We start from the raw sequence: 24,566 nt of genomic DNA, 5'->3' as shown, positions 1-24,566 counted from the left end.
CCAAGAACTATAACTTGGACCAGATGTTCACCACAATTTCGCCTCAAAATGGTCCAAGTTTGACGTTTTGAAGCCTCACAGGAAAAAATTCTAGCGAAAAACGCCGCACTGGCCTGTTTGAGACATAATTTAGGAGCATTCAAAAACCCTAACTTCCTTGGACCATATCTCCGAAAATATAGTGAACCAAGATCTAAAACTTGAACCAGAGATTGCCCGAGATGTCTTCTCGATCTTCTCTAGGTTTCACCGTCTCAAACCTCCCAAAAAAAAGATGGCGAAAAAATGCCAGGATGACCTGTTTGAAGTAGCAAAACCATAGGATAAGGAGCGTTGGTACCAAATGTTATGATCTTTGCACCTTAAAAAGGATAAGAAACCAATAATTACAATCCACTTCGAAGGGAGAAACTTTATTTTACAATGAACAAGACTATTCAATGATCCTAGGACTAGGTCTCCTTACTATATATATAGGAGACAAAAGGGTAGAATTATAATAAAGTGGGACCATGGGGGATTCTAGCCTACAAAACAATATAACAATCGAAATGTAATCACTCAATATCTAGGGCTTAATTGGGGGTTTTTGGGTTACCAAGGGGCTTATATAGGGCTTAACAAAATCAGCTTCAAGTTAGTGTCCAAGTAGCTCCACCAGTAGCCCACCAGGCAGGGTTTCAGCTCCAAGCAGTCCAAATGCATGTTTTGAGAAGTCAAATAAGGTAAGAAAGGTGAGAATGGCTTTTAAGAAGGTAGGATTAGGGTTTACATAGTTCAACATATTTTTTGAGTTTCTTTGGCCTGGCCCCTGTTGGCAGGCTTACATGTCAAACAGACATGGACTCTATTGAGTCAGTAGCCAACACAGCTTTGTACAGATCAAATGGTCATTTACACAAAGCAATCAAAAATAAAAGAGGATAAATCCATATATCCAAAACATAAAAATATATGCTAATGAATGCATCAAATATTTATTGATATACAATTCTATCATCCGGATATAGAGATGTATTCCATTTTATTGTGATGGCTCTGCCTAACTCCCTTTTATTTGTGATCATTCTGTTTAACAACCAACTGGTCTGTGACAGGTTTATGTTTTTGTCAAGCCTACTTAAAATCAACCAATTCTAAGAAACTTGATTGATTCTGAGTGACAGTCAAATCTGAGCACAGCACTAATATCCATGGTGGTATACAAGTTGTAGAAGAACTACACACATGATAAGTTCCTGAGAATATTAGAGAAAAATTAATCACTTCAAAAGCAATGATAAGCAATGGTCTTCAAACCAAAGAAATGAAGGAATTGAAAAAATGAGTTAATCATTCAATTAGGGGTCAGTATACTTTATTTGTTCCTATTGTGTGCAGCAAGACACCTTGGAATGATACAGAGCATTCCAAAGCACAAAGTTACACTGCAAATTTTTAATGCGGATGGGTTTTTCTCGAAATACTGTAATCTCAGTTCATCTTCTAATTCTTTGTCCAACTTTATCTAAGAAAGCAACGTGTCAATACATGGCATTAAATAATTCCAGTAATATGAATTTCAAGTCCCTACATGTGACAATCATATGAAATGAATATTACAAAATTCATTGCTATTACTGTACAGTGTATATCATATTCTACTGATGTATTGCCATTGTTGCCTGCAATGCAGGACAGAAGATATGATGTAATTTCCCTATTTCAATATAACATAAATCCATTACTTTTCTTTATTTCAATTTAATATAAATTATTTACTTACCAAAGAAGTATGATTTCTAAGTTGTATCTCTGTACCTGACATGGGCAGGTACATGTTCACCAAGTCTATTCTGACAAATGCATGAGTTGCATTACTATAACTCATGCAGGGGAAGAAATTGCAAAATCATCGAAGTGCAACGATTCATATTTTTGTAGTTTTCAGGCCACTACAGATGGAATAAAATCAGGAAGTTAACATAGTAATATAGAACAAACCTAAAAACCATTGGACAATAGTCCTTCCATCTGAAGTCCACCGATTGGTGAGGAGGTGTAAGTTGGGACCCCTCTTTAGGAAATTTCATCCAAATCCTTGCCCGAGGTCCAAAATCTGACGGTCGAACCTCACGTCTTGGTATAGGGGTAATTTTACCAACAGTATACCTGTTGCCAAAAAGACACATCGAAAATACTTCTCAGAATCTAGATTGTGATTGAATTTTGGTAGCTACAGTCAACAATAATGACATTATGCAGAAATTATCCCTTCCTAACATCATCATTCAGAATTTGCATATATAAAGGAATCAGGTTATAATTTCCTTTGTGACTCTGCTGCTGCTGCAAAAGTTACCCAGGACAATCTTAACAGATCATTGCACCAAAGGATACTCACAGAAATGTAATATGGAAATGCTGTTACAATGCCTTGCCATAAGGTGTGTAATGAGAAGTAGATAAAGATAATTGATTAATCAAATAGAAGAGTACATATTTATAATATTTCCAACCCCATGTCAAAAGCAGGAACTCATTACGACACTATGCCACTTCCAAATTGCACCTATGCCACCAACAATTTTGCTGACTAGACAGCCCGACTTGTTTTCTGATTGTATCGAGATTATAAGTTTTACAGGATTATAGCATTTCAAAAGGATTTGTGAGTAAAGTTCCATGCACAATTTTCACTCTATAAAACACATTTTGAAAATATCTACCATGTCTGAAATTGGGACAGCATTACTATGCTGAATAAAAGAGTGTGAAGTAGGGTTTCACAAAATATAAATACACTGAAATTTAAAATTATAGATCTGATGTAATTTTTAGCTGTGCTATATTTTTTCCATCGAAAAAAATCTTATAAGCAAATATGAAAACAATATTTACAGGCTCAAATTAAAATCTTTAACATCAGTCGAATCCATTTTGCATATACATCAGAAATAATGCAGCCATTCCACCGAACTATCTTGATTCTTCAGTTTAAGGTAACCAGTAAATTTAGGTTTAAGACAGACCAATACAGTTCTTGTGGGTTTCCATAGAAAGTGTGTGTATTACTGTATTCCCGAGTATGACATAATATATGTTTCAGTATGGATAAGAAAACCTACATATTATTGTATAGTATATGCTAAATGGCAAAATTGTAGAGTTAATAAATACCAGTAAGCTTCCTCCTCCGGAGACTACAAGAAGTATATACATATCATAATTCTCTCTAGGTGACCTTTTCAAGAATTTATATGCCCTCAGGGTCCTTGGCATTACTATAGCAATATACTTTAAGATATATAGAATTGATAATAAATGTAGCCACATAGCCAAAATGTTGGGGGATGCTGAGCATAAAAGGAGGGGTAAAAAGATCAAAGACAAAAGCATTATGTCCACACCTAACCCAAAACACGACAATGGACCAGTAATATAAAATTTCCACATAAAACCTATTTATGTTTCTGCAGTTTGCAGCAACAGGCAAACATTCTCCCATGGAGTCATGCTGATTTGACTTAACAAGGAATGATACATTCACCCATGGGGCCATGCTGATTTGGCTAGGGGTGAATGGCCTGGGGTAGTCTTTCTCCCATTAGCCTTGGTGTTTGGCATGAGGAGATTGACCCACAGAACTCACATTGCCTACTCCGAGATGGAGTGATCAATTTTTTATAGAGCAAGGTTGATTTGTTTATTTAATGGGGTTTTTATGCATTAGTGCAATAAACAATTCTACTCTAATGTCAAGTTGTAATGTAGACTCAATAAGTGAAGGGGTTTCTTGTGATGAGGAGCTTCTTATTGGGTCTTGGCTCTCCACTCAACATTAGAGCTCTATACAAATAGACGAGCATGTGAGAGGAGACTCATCAACATAGCAGGCTCATTTTCAATCTTTTATAGTGGAGGAGAAATTCGGCTAAGGAGAAATCTGTTATCTATCATTTTCTATCTCCCTTGGAGGCTGCATGTGAGGAGTTGACCAAGTTTGACCAGCCGAGTTTGACCAGTCTGTACAGCCACACGTGTGAGGGTTTTGACCAGTGCTAACTGCAGACTTTGACCGCAAAAGTTTGACCACAGAACAATTTGACCAGGTCGCATGTGTGAGTTTGACCGCAGACCAGTTTGACCAGTCACACGTGCGAGTTTGACTGCAGACCAAGGGTTTGACAACAGAGTCCAGACCATTGACCAGCAATGACTGCAGATTGCTGAGTTGATTTTTGGCTGGTTTAACATGCAGCAATTTGACCAGGTTTGATTGGCACAGATTTCTAATTTGTAAACCTTGCTAAAAAGACAATTTCTCCTCAAGAAAATATTGATGGGTTTTCCCCAAGGTTGGGTCTCCCAGGGTAAAAATATTGTGTCTATTGTGCATGGTTGTCTTTCTACGATCTTTACTGTTCCCATTGCATTTACTGTTGATATTTTTTGCGTGTAATTATTCAATGATATCAATGGCTTGAGAAATATTGTTTGATAATCATTAGGAAGTAATTATTAGGTCAGAAAATTGCATTCGATTGCACATGCTATAGAATTTCAACATGGTAATAGAGCTTTGTTGAATATTAGCCATTGGTTTCAGCCCCAGATTTCAGTATTCAGCAGCTTGTACAGAGTTCAGATCTCTTGTCAAGATGGTGCCCAGCCTCAGAGTAGAAGAAAGGTTGGATGGTGATACAAATTTCAGATCTTGGAAGACCAGGATACTCCTTGTCATGGATGAAAATGAGATTTAGAATTATGCGAGGGAAAATGTCTCAGACCAAGAAGGTGCTGAGGAGAAATCCAAGCATAAGAAGAATGAAGTAAATGCTAAAAAGATCTTGATAGATTCCGTAAAGGACCATTTGATTCCACATGTTGTTGAGTTGAACTGCCAAAGAAATGTATGGTGCCTTGGTGGGATTGTCAGAGAGTAAGAACAATAGAAGTATATTAGCCTTGAGGCATCAGTTCCTTAGTACCATGATGACCAGATCAAATTCAGTTGCCACTTATCTCATGAGAGTCTCCCAGTTGAGAGGTCAACTATAAAGCCATTGGAGATACCATTGATGATGCAAAGCTTGTCACAGTGACTCCTAATGTATTTCCTTCTTCATCGGATCCATTTGTACAGGGCATTTGTGTACGAGCTGAGCTGCCCAAGTTTGATCAACTTTGGACTGATTGTGTCCAAGAGGAGGCCAGATTGTTGTCCAAGAACAGCTTGCAGAGACCTCAGGATGACGAAACCCAAGCCCTTATAGCTCATGCAAAGGAGAGGGAAAAAAAAGAAACATTGATAAGAAAACAGCAGGTAGAAGATCAACTCCGGTTCAAGATCAAAAGAAGGATCCTTCAAAAATCAGTTGCTTCAAATGTCATACATTTGGGCACTATGCCTCCCAATGTCCTCTGAAGAAAAGGAAGGGTAAACAGCATGCATCAAGTTATCAACAGACGATGTTTATGTTGATGGTGATGATGAGCATCTACGACAGAAGAAATCAAAGGAATCTAAGCTTAATTAGATTGCAGATGGACTTCAGAAAGAATATTTCTTTGTCTCCACTCTTTCAGGCACTATTACAGATAGTAGTGATATTTGGTTGGTGGACAATGGTGCTTATAGGCACACAACAGGTTCACACGATTCTCTCACAGATTTGACATAGAAGGATTCAGCATTACAAGTGGAACTTGGAAATAATTCCAAGTATGCAGTGAAAGGAGTTGGGATAGCATTGTTTCAACTAGAGTCCGGAGATTCTCTACACGAGAGATGTATTGTTTGTACTAGGATTGATGAAGAACCTGCTCTCTACTTCAATGTTGGAGGATAGAGGTTAGAGAGTTGCATTTGTAGATGGTCAGATTCTTGTATGGACTAAGGGGTCGAACATAGACTCCGCAGAAGTGATTGGTGTTCAAGGAGGATTGTACACATTGTTAGGACATCGAGCCCAGGCATTGGTACATGACAGTATAAGTTTATGTGAGTTATGGCATCAGAGATTTGCTCAACTGCATTACAGGGCTTTTCCAGCATTGAGAAGGATGGTTACAAGTCCTCCAGAGCTCCAAGCAAAGCATGAGGATGTTTGCAAGGGTTGTGCACTTACCAAGAATGCCAAAGGATCTTTCCACGAGGTGATAGTAGCTCCAAGGGGATCTGGGATCTAGTACATTCAGATGTAATTGGATTGATAACAATATCATCTTTGGGTGGTTTCTTGTATTATGTGACATTCATTGATGATTTCTCCCAAAAGACATGGATCTACTTCATGAAGACCAAGGATGAGGTCTTCAACAGGTTCCAGGAGTTCAGGGCTCAGGTAGAGAACTTGACAGGGAAGAAGATCAAGGTTTTGAGGTCAAATAATGGAGGAGAGTATACTTCCAAGGACTTCAGTGATTTCTGCAAGGAGACAGGGATCAAGAGGGAGTGGATAGTTCCTTACAACCCTTGGTAGAATGGGGTTGCAAAAAGGAAGAGTGGGTCCATTGTGGAGGTTGTCAAGGCGATGATTCATGATCAGGATTTACCCATGTTCTTATGGGCAAAGGCATCCAACACGGCAGTTTATGTTCATAACAAGAGTCCTCACTAGATATTGGAGGACAAGACTCTTGAGGAGGCATTCCCAGGACTGAAGCCAGAAGTCAGTCATTTGAGGATCTTTGGTTATCAAGTTTACATCCACGTGTACAAGAAGAAGAGGAAAAAGTTAGAACCTTTTGGGAAAAAGGGTACTTTTGTGGGATACAGTGAGACTTAGGTGGCCTACAGGATCTATATTCCAGGATAACGGCAAATTGAGGTTAGTCGAGATGTTGCTTTTGATGAGGAGGTAACCATTAGGAGGTCTAGAGAGTCTCATATGGAGACTGATAGTGAGGAGAAGGAGGCTCCGAAGGATGTGGGTACAGATCCCTCTATTGTTGTTCATCCTTCAAACTATTAAGAGTAGTCAGTAGGGTCAGTAGAGCCAATGGCACTGCCTAGAGATGTTGCAGAGACCAAGAAGAGGCCAACATGGCTTCGTGACACTTTGAAGGATGCAAAGAGGCATGCAGCTACCAGTGGCACTTTTAGGATGAGCAGATGACCTCAGAGGTTCTCGAGTTATATGGCATTGATGACCCACATCATTGATTTCAAAACTTCCCGTTATAAGGAGGCAGCAGGCTAGTAGGTTTAGATGGATGCCATGGTGGAGTATCAGTCCATCATGAAGAATTATGTGTGCGAGATAGTTCTGAGACTAGAAGGGAAATTAGTAGTGACATCCAAGTGGATCTATAAGATCAAGCATGTAGCAGATGGCAACATCAAGAAGTATGAAGTGAGGTTTGTAGCAAGAGCATTCTCCCAGAAAAAGGGAGAGGACTATAAGGAGACTCTTGCTCCAGTCACAAGGTACACTTCCATTAGGACTATTCTTTTTCTTGCTTCAGTTATGGGTTGGAGGTTAACATCAGATGGCTGTAAAGATAATGTTCCTCAATGGTGTGATTGAGGAGGAAGTGTACATAAAGCAACCTCAGGGTTGTGTGATACATGGGAAGGAGTCCCATGTTTGCAGATTGGAGAAGGCTTTGTATGGACTCAGGCAAGCACCCAAGGCATGGTATTCCAAGATTGATGGATACTTGAAGAGTTTACGCTTCACCAAGAGTGATGCAGATTCTCACCTTTACTACAAGGTAGTTGATGGTGATCCTTTGATCTTGGTGGTGTATGTTGATGATCTGTTCTTTACTGATGCAAAGAGGCCCATTGACGGGTGTAAGAGGGAGTTTGCTTCGCAGTTCGAGATGAAGGATCTCGACTTGATGCATTATTTCTTGGGATTGGAGGTGTGGCAGAGGCCAAGTGAGGTCCTCCTTGGACAAAGGAAGTACAAAATTCAGATCTTGAGGAGATTTGGTATATTGATTGCAAGTCCATGGCTACACCTACGATGACAAATCTAAAGAAGCTGAGTGATTATGCTTCAGATTCAAATTTGGTCGATCCCACTATGTAGAGGCAATTGATTGGATCCTTCATGTACCTTCTTTACACCAGGCCAAATCTTTGTAGTGAACAACCTAAGCCAGTTTATGGTTGAGCCAATGCATGTACATTGGGTTGTGGCGTAGCATGTGTTGAGGTACCTGTGTGGTATAGTTGGATATGGTCTAACATATGTTTTAGTTGGTGAAGTGAGGTTGCAGTGATATACTAATTCTAACTAGGTTTGTAGTGTAGTGGACAAAAAGAGCACCTTAGGGTGTTGCTTTAGCTTGGAATCAGCTATGATATCCTAGATTAGCAGGAAGCAGACTTCTATCGCACTTAGTCCAGTAGAAGTAGAGTATATTGCAACTCTAGGAAATATGGTAGCCATGGTCAATATTTTCATCAAGAAAAGAAAAAGGAATTAAATATGAATTTATAACTCTAGATTTGCTCAAGTTGGCTAAGCCCCTTTGGAGGCACCTATTTGACCCTCTTTGACTATAAAAACAAGAGCTCTCCTCCTCATTTGGCACATCAATTTTGTCTTGATTATCTCTGTTCCAACGAAGGAAAAAGAAGAAGGGGGGGGGGGGGGGGGGGGGGAATTTCAGAAGGAAGGAGGAGAGGCTTGGAAGCTCTTGTTTCTGGTTAGATGTTATCTTGATGTCTTGATTCTAGATGTATTGATGAAATTTGAACTCTCTCCCTCATAAGGTAAGATTTTTGGGTTTTCCACTTATGGGTTTTGCCCTGAACTCAAGCCTAATTTTTGTGTCTCTTGTCTCATTGTCTCATGGTTATTTTCTACTTCTCTTTCCATGTTTAATGGTTGAAATTTTCTCCTGTATAACCACTTAATAATATTTAATGTTACTGATGTTAATTGATCATTGGAAGTAGTTGTCTGTTGAAGGAAATTGTTTTTCTAGTTTTTGTGAGCCCTAGATATATCAACATGGTATCAGAGCTAGGTTTAAGAGCAGTTTGCAGAGAAGGACGTGTTGACAAAGGTATGCTTGTGGCAAATTCTGTTAAATTTCCATGAAACTCTGCAACTACTTAGATGAATAATTGAAAAATGAAACTAGTTTACTTTCACCAAGATACAAAGTCTCTTAACAACTTATAAGCAACAGAATAAACATAGAGATAAAAACATATCACACAAATATTGACACACTTTCTCAGGAAACCCAATGCGGAAAACCTGCTTGCTTGATGTGGCTATTTTATTGATCTTGAGCAATTGAATCTATTACAAAGCAATCTGACTCTTTGAGAACATACTTGTTCTCTTGTTGATCTAGTTTGGACTTGCCCTACCAAAACTTGATCCTAGCTCCTAAATCCTAGCGCACTTGTAATCTCCTATTACTTAGGACACAAGCTCTCTACACTCTCCGCAAACAAGGCTCTCTCACAACCTGTGAGCTTCAAACCTTTGGGCACAAAACAATTCATGATTCCTTGTGCCTTCGTCCTCCTCTTTATAGATTCGATCCATGCTAAATTAGGCAAGTACAAATTTAGAACATGAGTTGTGATTGACAATTTAACTGAGTCGAACTGGTTCTCTCTCCAATCGTCACTAGAGTTATCACTCGTCCTTCCCTCAATCAATAATTGAAGTCCCAACTCATCCTAAATTGAACACGTAACTTCCAACCAATCCTGTAGTTAAACTGATGAAGACTCCACTTAATTGAGCCTCCAACACTATGCATGCTAACTTGATGATTATTCCAGTAGACTAGAAATAACTCATCCTAACTGAAGTCTAACTCATGAGAACAACTCGAGGTCTTCACTGGCTAAGGCACAAGCCAGAAGACCTTGCTCGCTACATTTTCAGCACTCCCTCTTAGCGAGGAAGGTGCTTCTGGAAGAATCTCTTCCACCTAGATCTATCTTCAACACCACCACGTTATCTATTGCTACAACTACTCTCTCTAAACTAGAAGTCTTCCTTGCTTGCTACTGTGGAATCTAATCTAAAGACCTATTCCTTCCAACCAGGCTCCTAGGATACTACTCCTGAGCATCCATTAATGTTAGCTCGTGCCAACTGGTCCTAAAAAATTTGGAAGAGGCCTCTTATCCACTCTCTGTCACTAACATCGATCATGTGCTAAGTCCATCTAGCACGGTTGTGGGTTTGTCTAGGTCCTTTCAGACACCCATGAATTTTGATGCCAATCCCTTGATTAGTACGATCTCCCTCTCTCCCTCTAAGGGATGACCTCCACCAATCCTACTGGCAAACTTGGTATTGTCCTTTTTACCCTATCGTTGGTTATAATTGCCAACTTGTGCTTGTCACGAAAGGTCCTCTGCCCAGCAGCTTTTTGCTGGCTACTTTGACTCGTAGCTACCTAGTCATGCCCAGCAAGGCACACTGCCTATGGCATGATCCTTTGTAGCCTACCTCTATGGCACCACCAAACCCTGTCACTCCCTCTTCGCGTCGCCCAGGCCCACTGCCCAAGCCGACTACCCGCTGCCTAAGACTGCTTCCCATTGTACGCTGGCATATTTGATCTCACATCTAGTCTCTATTATTAACCCTACGATGGAATTAACTTGTAGCTTGCGGCAACTCTAACTACCTTCTCTACCCTGCATAGCCCTCATTCCTCCCAATCGGCATCATTGTTATACACAATAGTGGCTGCTTCTATTCACAATTAGTTACAATTTACACGAACGTGGTCTGCCAGCTATGCTTGTAATGACAGATCGTCGCTTTTGTGTTTCAAGCCCAAGGTGTAGCCCCCGAACCACTGCAACCTGCGCCTCTACGTTTGTTGGTCGGTTAGTTGGGTTGACGACTGCTTCTGTCACCCTACACCAACTGTTGTTGGTCCTTCTGTCGTTGCTCGCGGCAACTCGAAGGCAGCCCTGTCGGCCTATCGGCCCTAGACAACCTCCCGTGACTTGTCGCCCGGTCTCCTTATGTCCACCGTTTTCTTCAACCATCAACCTCTTCTCTGCCTCTTGTCAGCGGTTGTTGGTAACTTTAGCGGCATCTCTTATCTCAGTTGTCTATCACGGTTACTCAACCTTGGCGTCCACTTGTTTTTCTTCCCCCATCCAACAACAAACCACAGTTCAACAGTTGTTCATGCTAGCAGCAGCTCTATCCACTGTTCATTGCCTATTGTGCCCACAACGCTATTTTGCACCTAATCAACCTCTACCTCATCTTATTGGCCCCTGTCGCTTGCTTCGAAGATTCAATTCCAAACTTTGTTGCCTGAAGTCCCCTCTGATCGTCCGCTATCGGGGTGTCGCAATTGTGGCTGTGTCGGTCAATCGGTTCACTGCCGAAGACTAGTCCACTGGCGACTAGTGCCTCGGCCGACAGCTTGCTGCCCAATTGTTGGCCACCACGCTAAAAGCCAAAATCCTTTTTTTCGTTTTTTTATTTTCCTTAAAAAAAAATTGGGCCCCTTTTGGCTTTTTTATTAATCGAACTTTTTTTTTACCAAAAAAAAATGCCTATAAAAAACGTTTTCTCCAAACTTTAGCGTAAGCCTTCTACTTGATCTACGCTCTTCATTGACTGATCAATCCGGTGTTGGTCTTTATACTAATTTCTGCTCTGACACCATGTTAAATTTTCCACGAAACTCTACAACTACTTACATGAATAACTGAAAAACGAAACTAGTTTACTTTCACCAAGATACAAAGTCTCTTAACAACTCATAAACAGCGGAATAAACACAGAGATAAAAACACATCACACAAATATTGACACACTTTTCACAGGAAACCCAACAGGGAAAACCTACTTGCTTGATGTGGCTATTTTATTAATCTTGAGCAATTGAATCTATTACAAAGCAATATGCCTCTCTGAGAACATACTTGTTCTTTTGTTGATCTAGCTTGGACTTGCTCTGCCAACCCTTGATCCCAGCTCCTAAATCTTAGCAAACTTGTGATCTCCTATTACTTAGGACACAAGCTCTTTGCACTCTCCACAAACAAGGCTCTCTCACACTCTGTGAGCTCTATCTTTTCACAAACCTTTGGCACTAATCTGGATTTATGAATGAACAAAATGAAATATAGATTTAAATAAAAACACAGAGCTACAGCGAAAACTGAACTTCAATTAATTAATAACTACTGAAAAAATTTTACATGCAGGATGGAAAGAAATTAGCTCAGGCAATGGTAGTTTATCACTAAGAAGAGATGTGATGGCTACATGCCTTCTGAACTGTGTTACAATCAGGCTCAGAGGCCTTTTATTATTGAGAAATAATGGAAACCCTAAACATCCAAAATCCTAATCCTAAGAGATGAAGCGCCTAAACTTTGTGAGCCCCATTAGGGTTAGTTGGAATGCCAACTTTGCGGGCTTGTAATTTGGGCATATGATCTTCGTTTGGCGCACACGATACCTCGTTAGAATCATCTATTTGAGGACAGCAACTTTTCCTGACAAGCCCTTGCCTTAAGGACTATGGGCTTGGTGCATTTTCCAAAAAAACGTCATTTAGAGCCTCAAAATGGCTCCAAAAGTTCAGGACCCAAAAACTATCAAAAGTATAAAGTTGTGCTAGAATTAAAGAAACTAAAAGGAAACAGTGTTGGGAATCCAAGTGGAATAGGCGAGTGGCCACCAATATCCACCTAGACCAATCCTCCCCCCCTTAGGAAGCAATGGTCCCCATTGCGTTGAGTGCCTTGATGAGATGGGGGAACTTCCACTGAACTTGGCCCCTAGTGAGCCACTTGCCTTGGTGCAGGAGTTGGCCAGCTTTGCCAACCCGATACAGTTGGATCCTTTGTTGGCGAGTGTTCTTGATTTGTGTGTCCATGATCTAATCCATTGTGGCCTGTTCAATGCAATTTGGGTTGAGCTTTGTTGGTGTGAGCTGCGCAGCAATGTTTGATGTGTCCAGCAATGGTGGAAAGTATGGTCGAAGGCAATCCACATTGAATACTAGGTGCAAGCCAAGGAATGGTTGGATACAAAGCTCGAAAGTGTTGTCTCCCACAGCCTTGGTGATGGTGTAAGGCCCTTATCAGAGTGGTCGAAGCTTCCAATGGGCTCTGACAAGGTGTTCTTTTTACAGATGCAACCTGTTGACCACTACGTGTCAACGACCCATAGCAGTACACCCTCTTTTTCGCAAAAGGGATAGCACCTGATCGATGTGTCCGCATCCTCCATCTGTCATCATCAGCCTGATTGTCATGTTATAATTTTGCATGTATATGATGTAAATAATCTCAGCAGATCTGTGTCATGTATGTAAGTGTCTAGGTAAACCTATTTTTCTGGTAGCAATCTACATTCCGAGAAGTTTTTTCTCTCATCGATCCATTCTTGAATGGTCGGCAAAGTTTTCCTTCAACCTTACCCCAACACTGAAATGAATTTTGTCATCGGGATCTTAGGCGAGTCCTAGTGTTATAGATCGAGTCTATGTAAAAGTGATTTGGAAATAATCCTAACTATTTGGTTAGGTTATTTTATTACAAATTGCTTAGTCTGCTAGATTATATTTGTGTCGCAGAAATGGGTAGTCTGTGAGGGTCTATTCCAGATGGGTTTTTCCCCTTGAGATGTAAAGAATTGTGAAAATCATGATGTAAAGGGTCTTGAGGGTTGGAAAAAATAATTTATCCCCTCATAGGTTAATTAATTAAATTTTCTGGCCAAAATTAATTAAAATCCTAAGCCAGAAATTTAATTAATTATAGGTCCTAGGTAAATTTAAATTTTCCAAAGGCAAAATTCGTGGGACCTCTAAAAATTATATTTTAAGAGGTCCAGGGACTAAGGTTAATTGATTATTTTGCTAAATTTTAAGCCCTTGGCCCCTCGGGTTAAGTCAAAGTCAAAATTTTGAGGAAATTAATTCAAAATTTTAATTTTTGAATTAATTAAAATGCATTTAATTGAAAAATTTTAAAATTTCCTCAATAATTAATATTTCGACTGATGAGATTAAAATAAATTTTGATCATCATCAACGGTCGAGATTATTTTGACAAGGATAACTCGAACTAGTCGTTGGAAGATTTATCTCTAAATAGGAGGTCAGTTGTCAGTTGAGAGGATTCGATCTGTTATTCATGTGCTAAGCGAAAGCTCTCTTGTAATCTTTTTTCATGAGCAATAAAGAAAGACTTTGGGGTTAATTTTTGTTGGTGTTACTCTTTGTGGAAATGTTGTAAGATGTGTTATTTTCATGCATAGATTTCCTTTTAGCCATTGATGATAGCTTTTTGAAGAGTGATTTGAGCACAAGTATCTTGTTCAATCGCTGGGGTTTGAATGGTAATTTAAGTTTTGAATATAATAACAGGTATCTCTATTAGATCTGAATTTTATTATTGTTTTTCTTGCCCTATGTTGATGGTTGAACTGAGTTGTGCAGGAAATTCTTGATTTTTTTAAGTTCATCAGGCATTCGGGGAAGTTTTTAGTTGGACCAACCAACTCCCGATTCGTATTTTCTGAAGAGCCCAGCTTGATTTGATCCCGGGTTATCATTAGATTTTTACTGGTGATGCATGAAGGGCTTTGAGAGAAGTACCTACATTTAAATTAAAATTTTCAAATTTTTTCTATGCTAATTTGATAAAATCTAGCTTTAAAGAGCATTATATTATCAGATCTGGGAGTGGAGTCAGACTCACACTCGCCAGATCTGATAGATCTGTTGTCCCTGTGCATAGATCTGTATTTTTTTTTCTGACTAAGGTTTCTGGGGTTTCATTTATTTTGTATATCTAGGTTCTGGGTGTTTGTGTTTTCAAGAATGGGTTGCATATCTGAAGGTGAAGTTTGATTTTGAAGCCAGATCTAGGTCCTGGAGGGTAAGATTTGGCCTCAGAACCAGCTCTTGTAGGGGCATTATTTTTGCGGTCCAAGGGTTTTAGTATACTTTAAATCTGGAAACAGTCATACAAGGGTTTCATTGATAAATCTGAACCGCAAGTGTGGAATTCGTTTTTCTGGTTTTGTCTTGAGCTTGGGTTGCCTTCTTGAGGCCTTCAAAATTTCTTCTTCTGCATGGAGTTCTCAGAAAATTTTGGATTTGTTCTATTGCCTTGGGTTTATTTTTTTTTCATTTTTCTGTTCTCTGGATAAACTTTTCAAAATGTTGCCCGCTGCCATAGCTCCTTATCCTTGCAAAATGCCTCTCTCACGCAGCCTGACATCCCTCTTATTTTTCCCATAGCTAAATCCCTCATCCGCTCCTCATTTCCCTTCGTTTCACACTCGCTTGCGTAACTCCTAGGCATCCCCATTCTCCCTGTCCATGTGAGCTTCCCTCTCCATTCCACAGCATATCCCTCCATCTCCTCACGCAACCTTGTGTGATACCCTCTGCTCTCATGCAGCTCCCAAACGCGGCATAGTTGCCATTGAATCTGCGGTCCTTTCCTCCACAGTGTATTACCCTGCTCGTTGCCTGTCGTTTCTCCCTTTCCCTCCTAACGTGGTCCTCTTAACCTGCTAAACCCTCCATCGAACCCTCTCTCCTGTGTCCCTTCTCCATTCCGTTGACCTTCACTATTCTGCCGTCAACCTACAAAGCAATAGTGACTTACGACTTAGCTTTTGTTTTATTTTACCTTTGTTTTGTTTTACTTTGTTAGGTTTCTTTTAGGTTTTTTGATTTTTTTTTTAATGAGCCTTCATTCCTATTTGTTTTGATTTTGTTCGAATTCAATTTTCTTTTTTTTTGTCTTTTTGGTTGTTTAATTTATGATTTTGATTGTGTCATTTAAATTTGATTTAAAAAATCTAAAGACATAAAAAAAGAAAGGGTTCGATTGTTTTTTGTTTTAATTTGTTTCATTTTGATTTAAAATTTTTATTTGTTTTCTTTTGATTTAAAATTCAAAAAATCTAAATAAATAATATAAATAATCTAAAAAATACTAAAACACAAAAAAAAAAACTAAAAAAGCTAAAAGGGGCTTCACTTTCATTTTATTTTATGTGACTTTGAGACATCTTACATTTTTAAATCAAAAGTAAATTTTTAGCGTTAAAATATTTTAAATTTTTTATGTGGCCTCTGGCCTATTAAAAAATTTAAAAATTATTTAATCTTTTGATTTACTTTGCTCACATTAAGAGAAAATCTTGATTAATCATTTACCACATTAAGTCTTGCTTAGCATATTGAAAAAGGTTTTCCTAAGGACTAGTCAAATTTGTCAAGGATAAAATCTAAAGGAGAATTTTTGTGGTATCAGCATTTCTTTTTCTATATAGTTAAATGTGCTTAAATTTTTATATCTAAAGATTAACTATTGGAAAGTGGTAAATTTTCCCAGATTTGGGTCAATAAGCATACATCTTTTAATTCTAGGATTGAAATTTGTTAGCATTTTAAATTTCATGGTTGTTTAAAGTATTTGGATCTCTAGAAATTTAATTGCTAGAACATTGTGCATTTGTTGAATATTTCGCATCTATCTATCGTCATCATTTGATTATTTAATGCTCATTACATGTTAGACATTTACAAATGTTTTCAAGTGATTGTTAAAAAATCTCTTTGTGGAATTACAATAGATTGTGTATCTTTGTTTCCCAAACTAAGCATACTTTGAGCATTTGTTGACATTGATATCGAATTGCAAAGTAGTTTTTGTTCTCTTTGAGCTAAATTGTATCAAGAAGATTTGAAATAAGTTGGTGTTTTAATTGTAATATCTTCAAGAGTTTATCATTTAAGTCTTCATCTAATAAAGCGAACATCTCATTTGGATAATTGAAGGCTTTAGCAACGCAAGTGTTTCCCCATCCTCGAGTCTAACTTCATCTCATCTTCCGGTGCATTTACATATAAGTTAGTTTTTCCTAAATAAAATTTACTTCCAAGCATAAGCTTGGTCAATAGACAGATAGATCTCCATCCATCTTTTCTTGAGAAGCCTATTTTAATAGCACTTAAAACAGTGACCTTGTAGTCGTCAGAGCCACAGCTCTCTGCAGCGCCGGAGGCACCGGGCATGTTAGAAGTTCAGGAGAGGTATCGTTAATCACACTTTAGTGTGCTTCTCCTGACCTTCTCTCTGCCAATTACTACGAAATCAGGCTCAACACAGAAAGGATTCAAGGATTCAAAATCTAAGTAGGCATTTAACTAAAATCAACCAAGATTCTTGCATCTCACATTAGTTTTAAGCTCTGCATTTCATATAAGATAGTCATTCACCTAAGCAGCAGTCGCTAATTGACTACTTGGTCTTCATTTCCCTAGTAAGATCGTTGACTCTATAAGGCACTGGTATTAACCATTTAAAACCTAATCAAATTCTAAGTCTTGCTAAATCTTAATCAAGTACTTGATCGCCTCGCTCTGTCTCCCAAACTGGTTGGTTCCCAACTAGTTCTTCTTCATTCCATTTTTTTCATAGGGTCTACCCCCCTTAGCCTGTTGTAGGGAGACAGCTTAAACAGAGAGATTGAGGATCAGGATGACAACCCCCGATCTGAGCGTTGTTGCGGTGCCTAGACATTCTGTGCAACAACATTTATTGGCGCTGTTGCCGGGGATAGAGTTTTTCTATCCTTGGTTCCTTCGACATTCATCTCATTTCTTTCCTCTCATCATTTCATCTCTTGCGACGATAAGTTTCTTGTCCTTGGCTCCTTACTTTCGAGTTATTTCGAGTTAGACTTTTTGTCCGGGTGGCGACTCCACTACCTCTATCTTCTGCAAGAGTGTATACCAGAAGACATCCAAGCAATTTGGTTAATCCTGCTCTTGATCCTAAAAGGGCTCTTCTCGTACCCTTCTTGTTAATCTCGGACAAGAATCCCTCTTTGATATCCGTTTGCTTTTTACTAACCCAGTCGAGCACGACATCATGGACATATTCGCCCCTTGTAACTTTGCTAACATTCAAGGTTATCCCAATGATATTCCAAAGCATGGGATGGATAAATTGCATATCTTTCAAGGCAATAATGCAATTAGTGCTAACTCTCATCTAAAATCTTTTAGTTCATGGCTGGGCAAGTATGCAAGGGCTACTGATTTTAATCATGAAGAAGTAAAAATGACCCTTTTTGTTCTTACCTTGGAGGGGGATGCTTTAGACTGGTTTATGGAAAAGCCTCAAAATTCATTTGATTCTTTGCAATTGATTGTTAATGCCTTTAAGGAAAAGTATGGAGATAAGAGAGAAGGAAGGCATCGCATAAAAGCTATCAGTATCATTAAAAAGAGAGTAAATGAGACCGCAAAAGAATTTCACAAGAGGTTCAATGATATTATTAAGGAATTACCTCAAGATTATAAACCTACTGATAAATATTTTTGGGACTTTTATATTGATGTCTTTAGCCCTGAGCCCTCTTATGAGTTAAGATGTGCTAAACTTCCTAATTATAGGGATTGTCAAGCTTTAGCAGTAGAGCTTGAAAAAGATACGGAAGCATCTGGGAAGTTTGAAATCCCAGGTTTTGATAGGCTTCAACGAAATTGAAAGAACCTAAAGGAAAAGAGGTTTAAGAATCTAATAACGACCTTGTTTAGAAATTACTGCAAAAAATTGAAAGCATGGAGATTAGCCAAGCGAAATTAACCTCTAACCATGCTAAGGAAATAACTACTTTGCAAAATAGGTTGGTCCAAATGGAAAGAGCTCAAACACAGAATTTCCAGCCTAGAAATAATAATAATAACCGAAATAACAATTGGCAGAAGAAAGGTCAATCTAGTGAGCAGAGACCACCTAATCCGCTTGAACATACTAATTTGGTCGATGAAGCCCCACCTTATTGACGGGCTTGTGATGCTCTTCATGAGGAGGCTACTTGCCCCATAGTCATAAGGATTTTGGATAATGGAATGTTTGGGGCAGGTAATCAAATAAATGTAGTGGGTAAAGAGTTTTCTTTGTCTATGAAAGACTGGATGGAAGTTAAGGAAAACAGTCGAGATGTTATGCCTCCCACATCAGCTTTTAGTATAAATAATTTTGAGAATGAAGATGATATGATGGTTAAATTATATGGTGAGAAGCTTTCTCCAGAGCGAATCATGGAAATTGCTAAAGATAAGAGTTTAACTTATCAAAGAAGGGATAAAGATCAAAGTGGGAATCAAAATCCCCCTCGAATTTTTATCCCAGGTTCAAAATTTCGATTAGATGTCGATTTGGGAAGCTGATTTAATAATGAAAAAATCTGGGTTCTTGTTGCCGAGATTCTGAAGATTCCTTCCCAAAGGGCTAAGTTACTAAAAGCTATTGAAGCTCCTCAAGTGAATGTTTCTCAAAAGAAGGCACCTGAGGTTGATTATCAGGGTGCTCCTATATATTTGCAAAGTTTAGATTCAGATAACAAGGATCATCAACCATTCTTTATTACTTTGATGGTTAATGGATATAAATTGAATAATTGCATGTTGGATTCTGGTGCATCAGCTTGTGTCATGACCAAGACGGTCATGGAACAACTTAATTTAAGAGTTTCTAGGCCTTACTACAATATATCCGCCATGGATTCTAAGAAGATTGAAGTTCATGGTCTGATCAAGGATTTACAAGTTCATTTATCCGTTTACCTTGACATTATGATTGTTATGGACATTGTTGTTGTTGATGTGCCTGATGCTTATGGACATTGATGTTGTTGTTGTCGTTTATCTAGAAAATGGGCCTCTGATCTAGGAGGGAGTATTCAAATGAATTGGTCATATGCTTTGATTCCTTCTCCTAGAGGTGATGGTTTTGTGAGACTTAATAGAGAGCCTGAGAGAAAATTCCATGTTGAAGATCATAAGAGACCTCATAATGAGATAATTAAAGAACAATCTGACATTGGGAATTATGCCATCCTATCTAATTCCATAGTTCTTTCCGATGATAAGGTTGATAAAAAGATTGGGGATCTCAAGGATAAAGTTTGGTACATGTATTTTAATGGTGCATCATCTAGGCATGGTAAAGGTGCAGGAATAGTATTAAAATCTCCCCTTGGTCATATTTTCAAGTTTGCCTATCGGCTGGAATTTGAAGCAACCAACAACATTGCTGAATATGAATCTTTGTTGTTGGGTCTTGAGTTAGCAAAGGCTTTAAGATTTAAGTTGCTTAGCATCAAGGGGGATTCTGACTTAATTATCATGCAAATTAAAAATAAATTTACATGTAAATATCAAAGGTTAAGGAATTATCGAAATGTTGTATGGGACACTATGAAATACTTTGATGCCCTTGACCTTGAGGCTATCCCAAGAGAGCAAAATAGTTTGGCTGATGAGCTTGCCGTAGTTGCTTCTACTTTGCAGTTATCTGATGGGTTGATTAAGGATAAGATAAAAATGGAAGTTATATTTAGGCCTTTTGTTCCTAATAACTCAGAGCATTGGCAAGTTTTTGATGACGAGAAACAAGTGATTCATTTTTTTGATAATTTGGATGAGTTTGAAAATTTTCGGATAGATTCTAAGGAGGATGGACCTGATGATCATGAAGATATCATAAATCCTACTCCTAGGAATGTGGTTTCTTTAGAACAGCACTTTGATCGGCATGATGCCGCAAAGATGAAAGAGGAAAATAAAATGGATCCAGGTGAATACATCGAGGTAAACATTGGTATTTCTAGGGATCCAAAGATCATCAAAATTGGTAAGGGTACTAATGTTGAAGAAAGAAAAAAATTAACCAATTTACTTCGTGAATATCGGGATGTTTTAGCACAGGAATTATTGCTCAAACGAGGCATTCAACATGGTGTTCCACCCTGGTGATAGTTAGAAAAAAGAACGATACAATAAGACTTTCTGTCGATTTTTGAAACCTTAATCTAGCATGTAAGAAAGATAATTACCCTTTGCCAAACATGGAGACTGTTGCAAAGAGTAACTGGTTCTGCAATGATGTCATTACTAGATGGTTTTTCTAAATATAATCAGGTATGGGTTAAGAAGGAGGATCGTCACAAAACTACATTCACCACACCATGGGGCACTTTCGAATATATTAGGATGTCGTTTGGATTAACCAATGTTGGGGCTAAGTTTCAAAGGGCTATGGATTATGGCTTCAAAGGTTTAATTGGGAAGTTTATCGAAATTTATTAGGATGATCTCACTGTTTTTTCTAAGGATGGTATTAGTCATATAAGTTATCTTAGGCAGGTTTTTGATAAATGTAGAGAGTACAAGATTTCTTTAAATCCGGCTAAGTCTGTTTTTGGAGTAACTGAAGAGAAATTACTTGGTCGCATCATTTCTAAAGATGGAATCAAAATTGATCCTAAAAGAGTTGAGGCAATCCAAAAGATTCCTCTTCCCCATAATCTTAAATCCCTTTAGTCTTTTCTTGGAAAAACAAATTTTCTTAGAAAAATTATTCCAAATTATGCAAAAGTAGCTAAGCCTATTCAAAGTCTTCTGAAAAAAAGATGTAAAGTTTGTTTGGAAAGAAGATGGCAAAAGGGCTTTTCACGAAATCAAAGGTGCTATTGCAAAAGCCCCTGTTTTAGTTAGTCCTGATTACTCTAAGAATTTCATGATTTTCTCTTTCGCTTCTAAAGATATCATTGCTGGTGTCTTATTGCAGAAAAATAAGGATGGTCACGAGTAACCTATTGCTTTCATGAATAGAGCGCTTCAAAATTCTGAATTAAAATACAATACCATGGAAAAGCAAGCCCATGCCTTAGTCAAATCTCTTAAGCATTTCAAGACTTATGTGGGTTATTCCAAAATCATTGCTTTTGTCCCACATTCTGCGGTTAAAGATATATTAACTCAAACTAATTGCTTAGGGACTCGTGCTAGGTGGGTTACTAAAATACAAGAATATGATTTAGATATTAGACCCCCAAGTTAGTCAAAGGCCAAGGCTTGGCTCAAATGGTGACCAAAGGTAATGAAAAAGCTCTTGGTTTGATTTGTCTTAACAATTCATCTTCACTTGAGCTGCAAATATTAGGAGAGCATGAGTGGTACAAGGACATTATTTATTAGTTGTTAAAACTTACATGTCCTAACCATTTAGTCGCTCATAAGAGAAGGGCTCTTAGACTGAAAGACACTAAGTATTGCCTCATGAAGGATGGCCTTGGATGGAGAAATTCTCAGGGCATAGTACTTAGGTCTGTTGACGAAATTGAATCCAATAAGTTAGTTTCTGAGTTTCATTCGGGGTTTTGTGGTGGTCATTACGCTGCTAGAACTACTGCCCGCAAAATTCTGAGAGTTGGTTATTATTGGCATTCGATTTTTTTTTATGTGCATAAGTTTGTTAGAAGTCGTCAAGCCTGCCAACTGTTCACTGGGAAACAGAAGCTTGCTACCTTGCCCTTACAACTTATGGTTGTGGAGGCACCTTTTCAGCGTTGGGGTCTGGACTTCATTGGGAAGTTTCATGAAAATTCTAGCAATGGCTATTCATGGATTTTGACTGCTACCGATTATTTCACTAAATGGGTTGAAGCCTTCCCTGCTAAGAATGCCACTGAAAAGGTCGTTATGGATTTCATTGAAAATAATATCATTACTACATTTGGTGTCCCTGCTAAGATCACTATTGATAATGCCAAGGCTTTTAGTTCTTCATAATTTTCGTCTTTTTGTTTCAAGTATGGCATTGTTTTATCTCATTCATCAAATTACTATCCTTAGGGTAATGGACTTGCTGAATCAAGTAATAAAAATCTCATAACCATTATCAAGAAGATAGTAAGAGATAATGAGCGATCTTAGGATAGAAAAATCAAGTATGTTTTATGGGCAGATAGGATTACTAAAAAGAAAGCTACTGGTAAAAGTCCCTTTGAATTAGTTTATGGTTTGGATGTAACCTTACCTATGCACCTGAAATTGCCAACTTATCAACTCCTTCAGCATTTTTCTACTAATAAATATGTTGTTCAAAATCGAATTGATCAGATTGTGGAGTTGGATGAAACTCGTAGGATAGCTTTTGATAATATATGCAAAAGTCAATCTAACATTAAGAAAAGCTTTGATAAATCATCTCGATCTAGATCTTTGCAAGTTGGAGATATGGTACTCCTTTGGGATCGCAAAAATGAAAAACCAAGAAAACATAAGAAATTTGACATTTTGTGGCTGGGACCATACATTATCCGAGACATTGCTGGCCCAAATTCATTTCACTTGAGCAGATTGGATGGCGAACCACTTGACTTACCTACGAATGGCCAAATGCTCAAGATATTCTTCAAAGATAACATCTGATGGCATGGGACATCCTCTGTATTGTATTTCTAACCCTACACCTTGTCATTTCAGCGTTTCATTTCTGTTTTAGGATTAGATTTACTTTTCATGTTACTAGATAGTTAATAAATGAAGAGCTTATGTCCTTCCTATGCTTAATGTTATATGATGATTTTGAATGGACGCTACTTATGTTATATTGTGTGTTGCGTGGATGCAGATTCTGGATTCTCACATTCCTACAGTGCAGCAATGTGTCCCCAAATAGAGCCAGATGTTGACCACTACGTGTCAACGACCCATAGTATTACACCCCCCTTTTTCGCAAAAGGGATAGCACCTGATCAATGTGTCCGCATCGTCCATCAATCATCATCAGCCTGATTGTCATGTTATAATTCTACATGTATATGATGTAAATAATATCAGCAGATCTGTGTCATGTATGTAATTGCCTAGGTAAACCTATTTTTCTGGTAGCAATCTACATTCCGGGAGGTTTTTGTCTCACTGATCCATTCTCGGATGGTCGACAAAGTCTTCCTTCAGCCTTACCCCAAAGCCAAAATGAATTTTGTCACCGGGATCTTAGGCAAGTCCTAGTGTTATAGATCGAGTCTATGTAAGAGTGATTTGGGAATAATCCTAACTATTTGGTTAGGTTATTTTATTACAAATTGCTTAGTCTCCTAGATTATATTTGTGTCGCAGAAATGGGTAGTCTGTAAGGGTCTATTTCAGATGGACTTTTCCCCTTGAGATGTAAAAAACTATGAAAATCATGATGTAAAGGGTCTCGGGGGTTGGAAAAAATAATTTATCCCCTCGTAGATTAATTAATTAAATTTTCTAGCCAAAATTAATTAAAATCCTAAGCCAAAAATTTAATTAATTATAGGTCCTAGGTAAATTTAAATATTCCAAAGGCAAAATTCATGGGTCCTTTAAAAATTAAATTTTAAGAGGTCCAGGGACTAAGGTTGATTGTTTTGCTAAATTTTAAGCTCTTGGCCCCTCGGGTTTAGTCAAAGTCAAAATTTTGAGGAAATTAATTCAAAGTTTTAATTTTAGAATTAATTAAAATGCATTTAATTGAAAAAATTTGAAATTTCCTCAATAATTAATATTTCGACAGATGAGATTAAAAGAAATTTTAATCCTCATCAACAGTCGAAATTATTTTGACAAGGATCACTCGAACTAGCCATTGGAAGATTTATCTTTAAATAGGGGGTCAGTTGTTAGTTGAGAGGATTCGATCTTTGATTCGTGTGCTAAGTGAAAGCTCTCTTGTAATTTTTTTCATGAAAAATAAAGAAAGACTTTGGGGTTAATTTCTGTTGGTGTTACTCTTTGTGGAAATGTTGTAAGATGTG

General features: G+C 38.1%; 1 protein-coding gene across 6 annotated transcripts in view; it reads right to left on the bottom strand.

The window, feature by feature from the left end:
- PIP5K9 (phosphatidyl inositol monophosphate 5 kinase) overlaps positions 1–24,566 on the bottom strand; it is a 437,711-nt gene that overhangs the window by 319,470 nt on the left and 93,675 nt on the right. For all 6 annotated transcript variants that reach the window (XM_089384294.1, XM_089384292.1, XM_089384293.1 and 3 more), the window contains one exon: positions 1,984–2,151. In XM_089384294.1, the coding sequence (XP_089240420.1) occupies positions 1,984–2,151 (168 nt within the window). The remainder of the gene's footprint in view (positions 1–1,983; positions 2,152–24,566) is intronic.

Source organism: Pinus tabuliformis, chromosome Q (assembly GCF_031772625.1).
Source record: "Pinus tabuliformis cultivar Carrire ecotype Pingquan chromosome Q, CPIR1, whole genome shotgun sequence".
NCBI lineage: Eukaryota > Viridiplantae > Streptophyta > Pinopsida > Pinales > Pinaceae > Pinus > Pinus tabuliformis.
The sequence above is the reverse complement of the archived record's forward strand: the minus strand, read 5'-3'. Positions and strand labels throughout refer to the sequence as shown.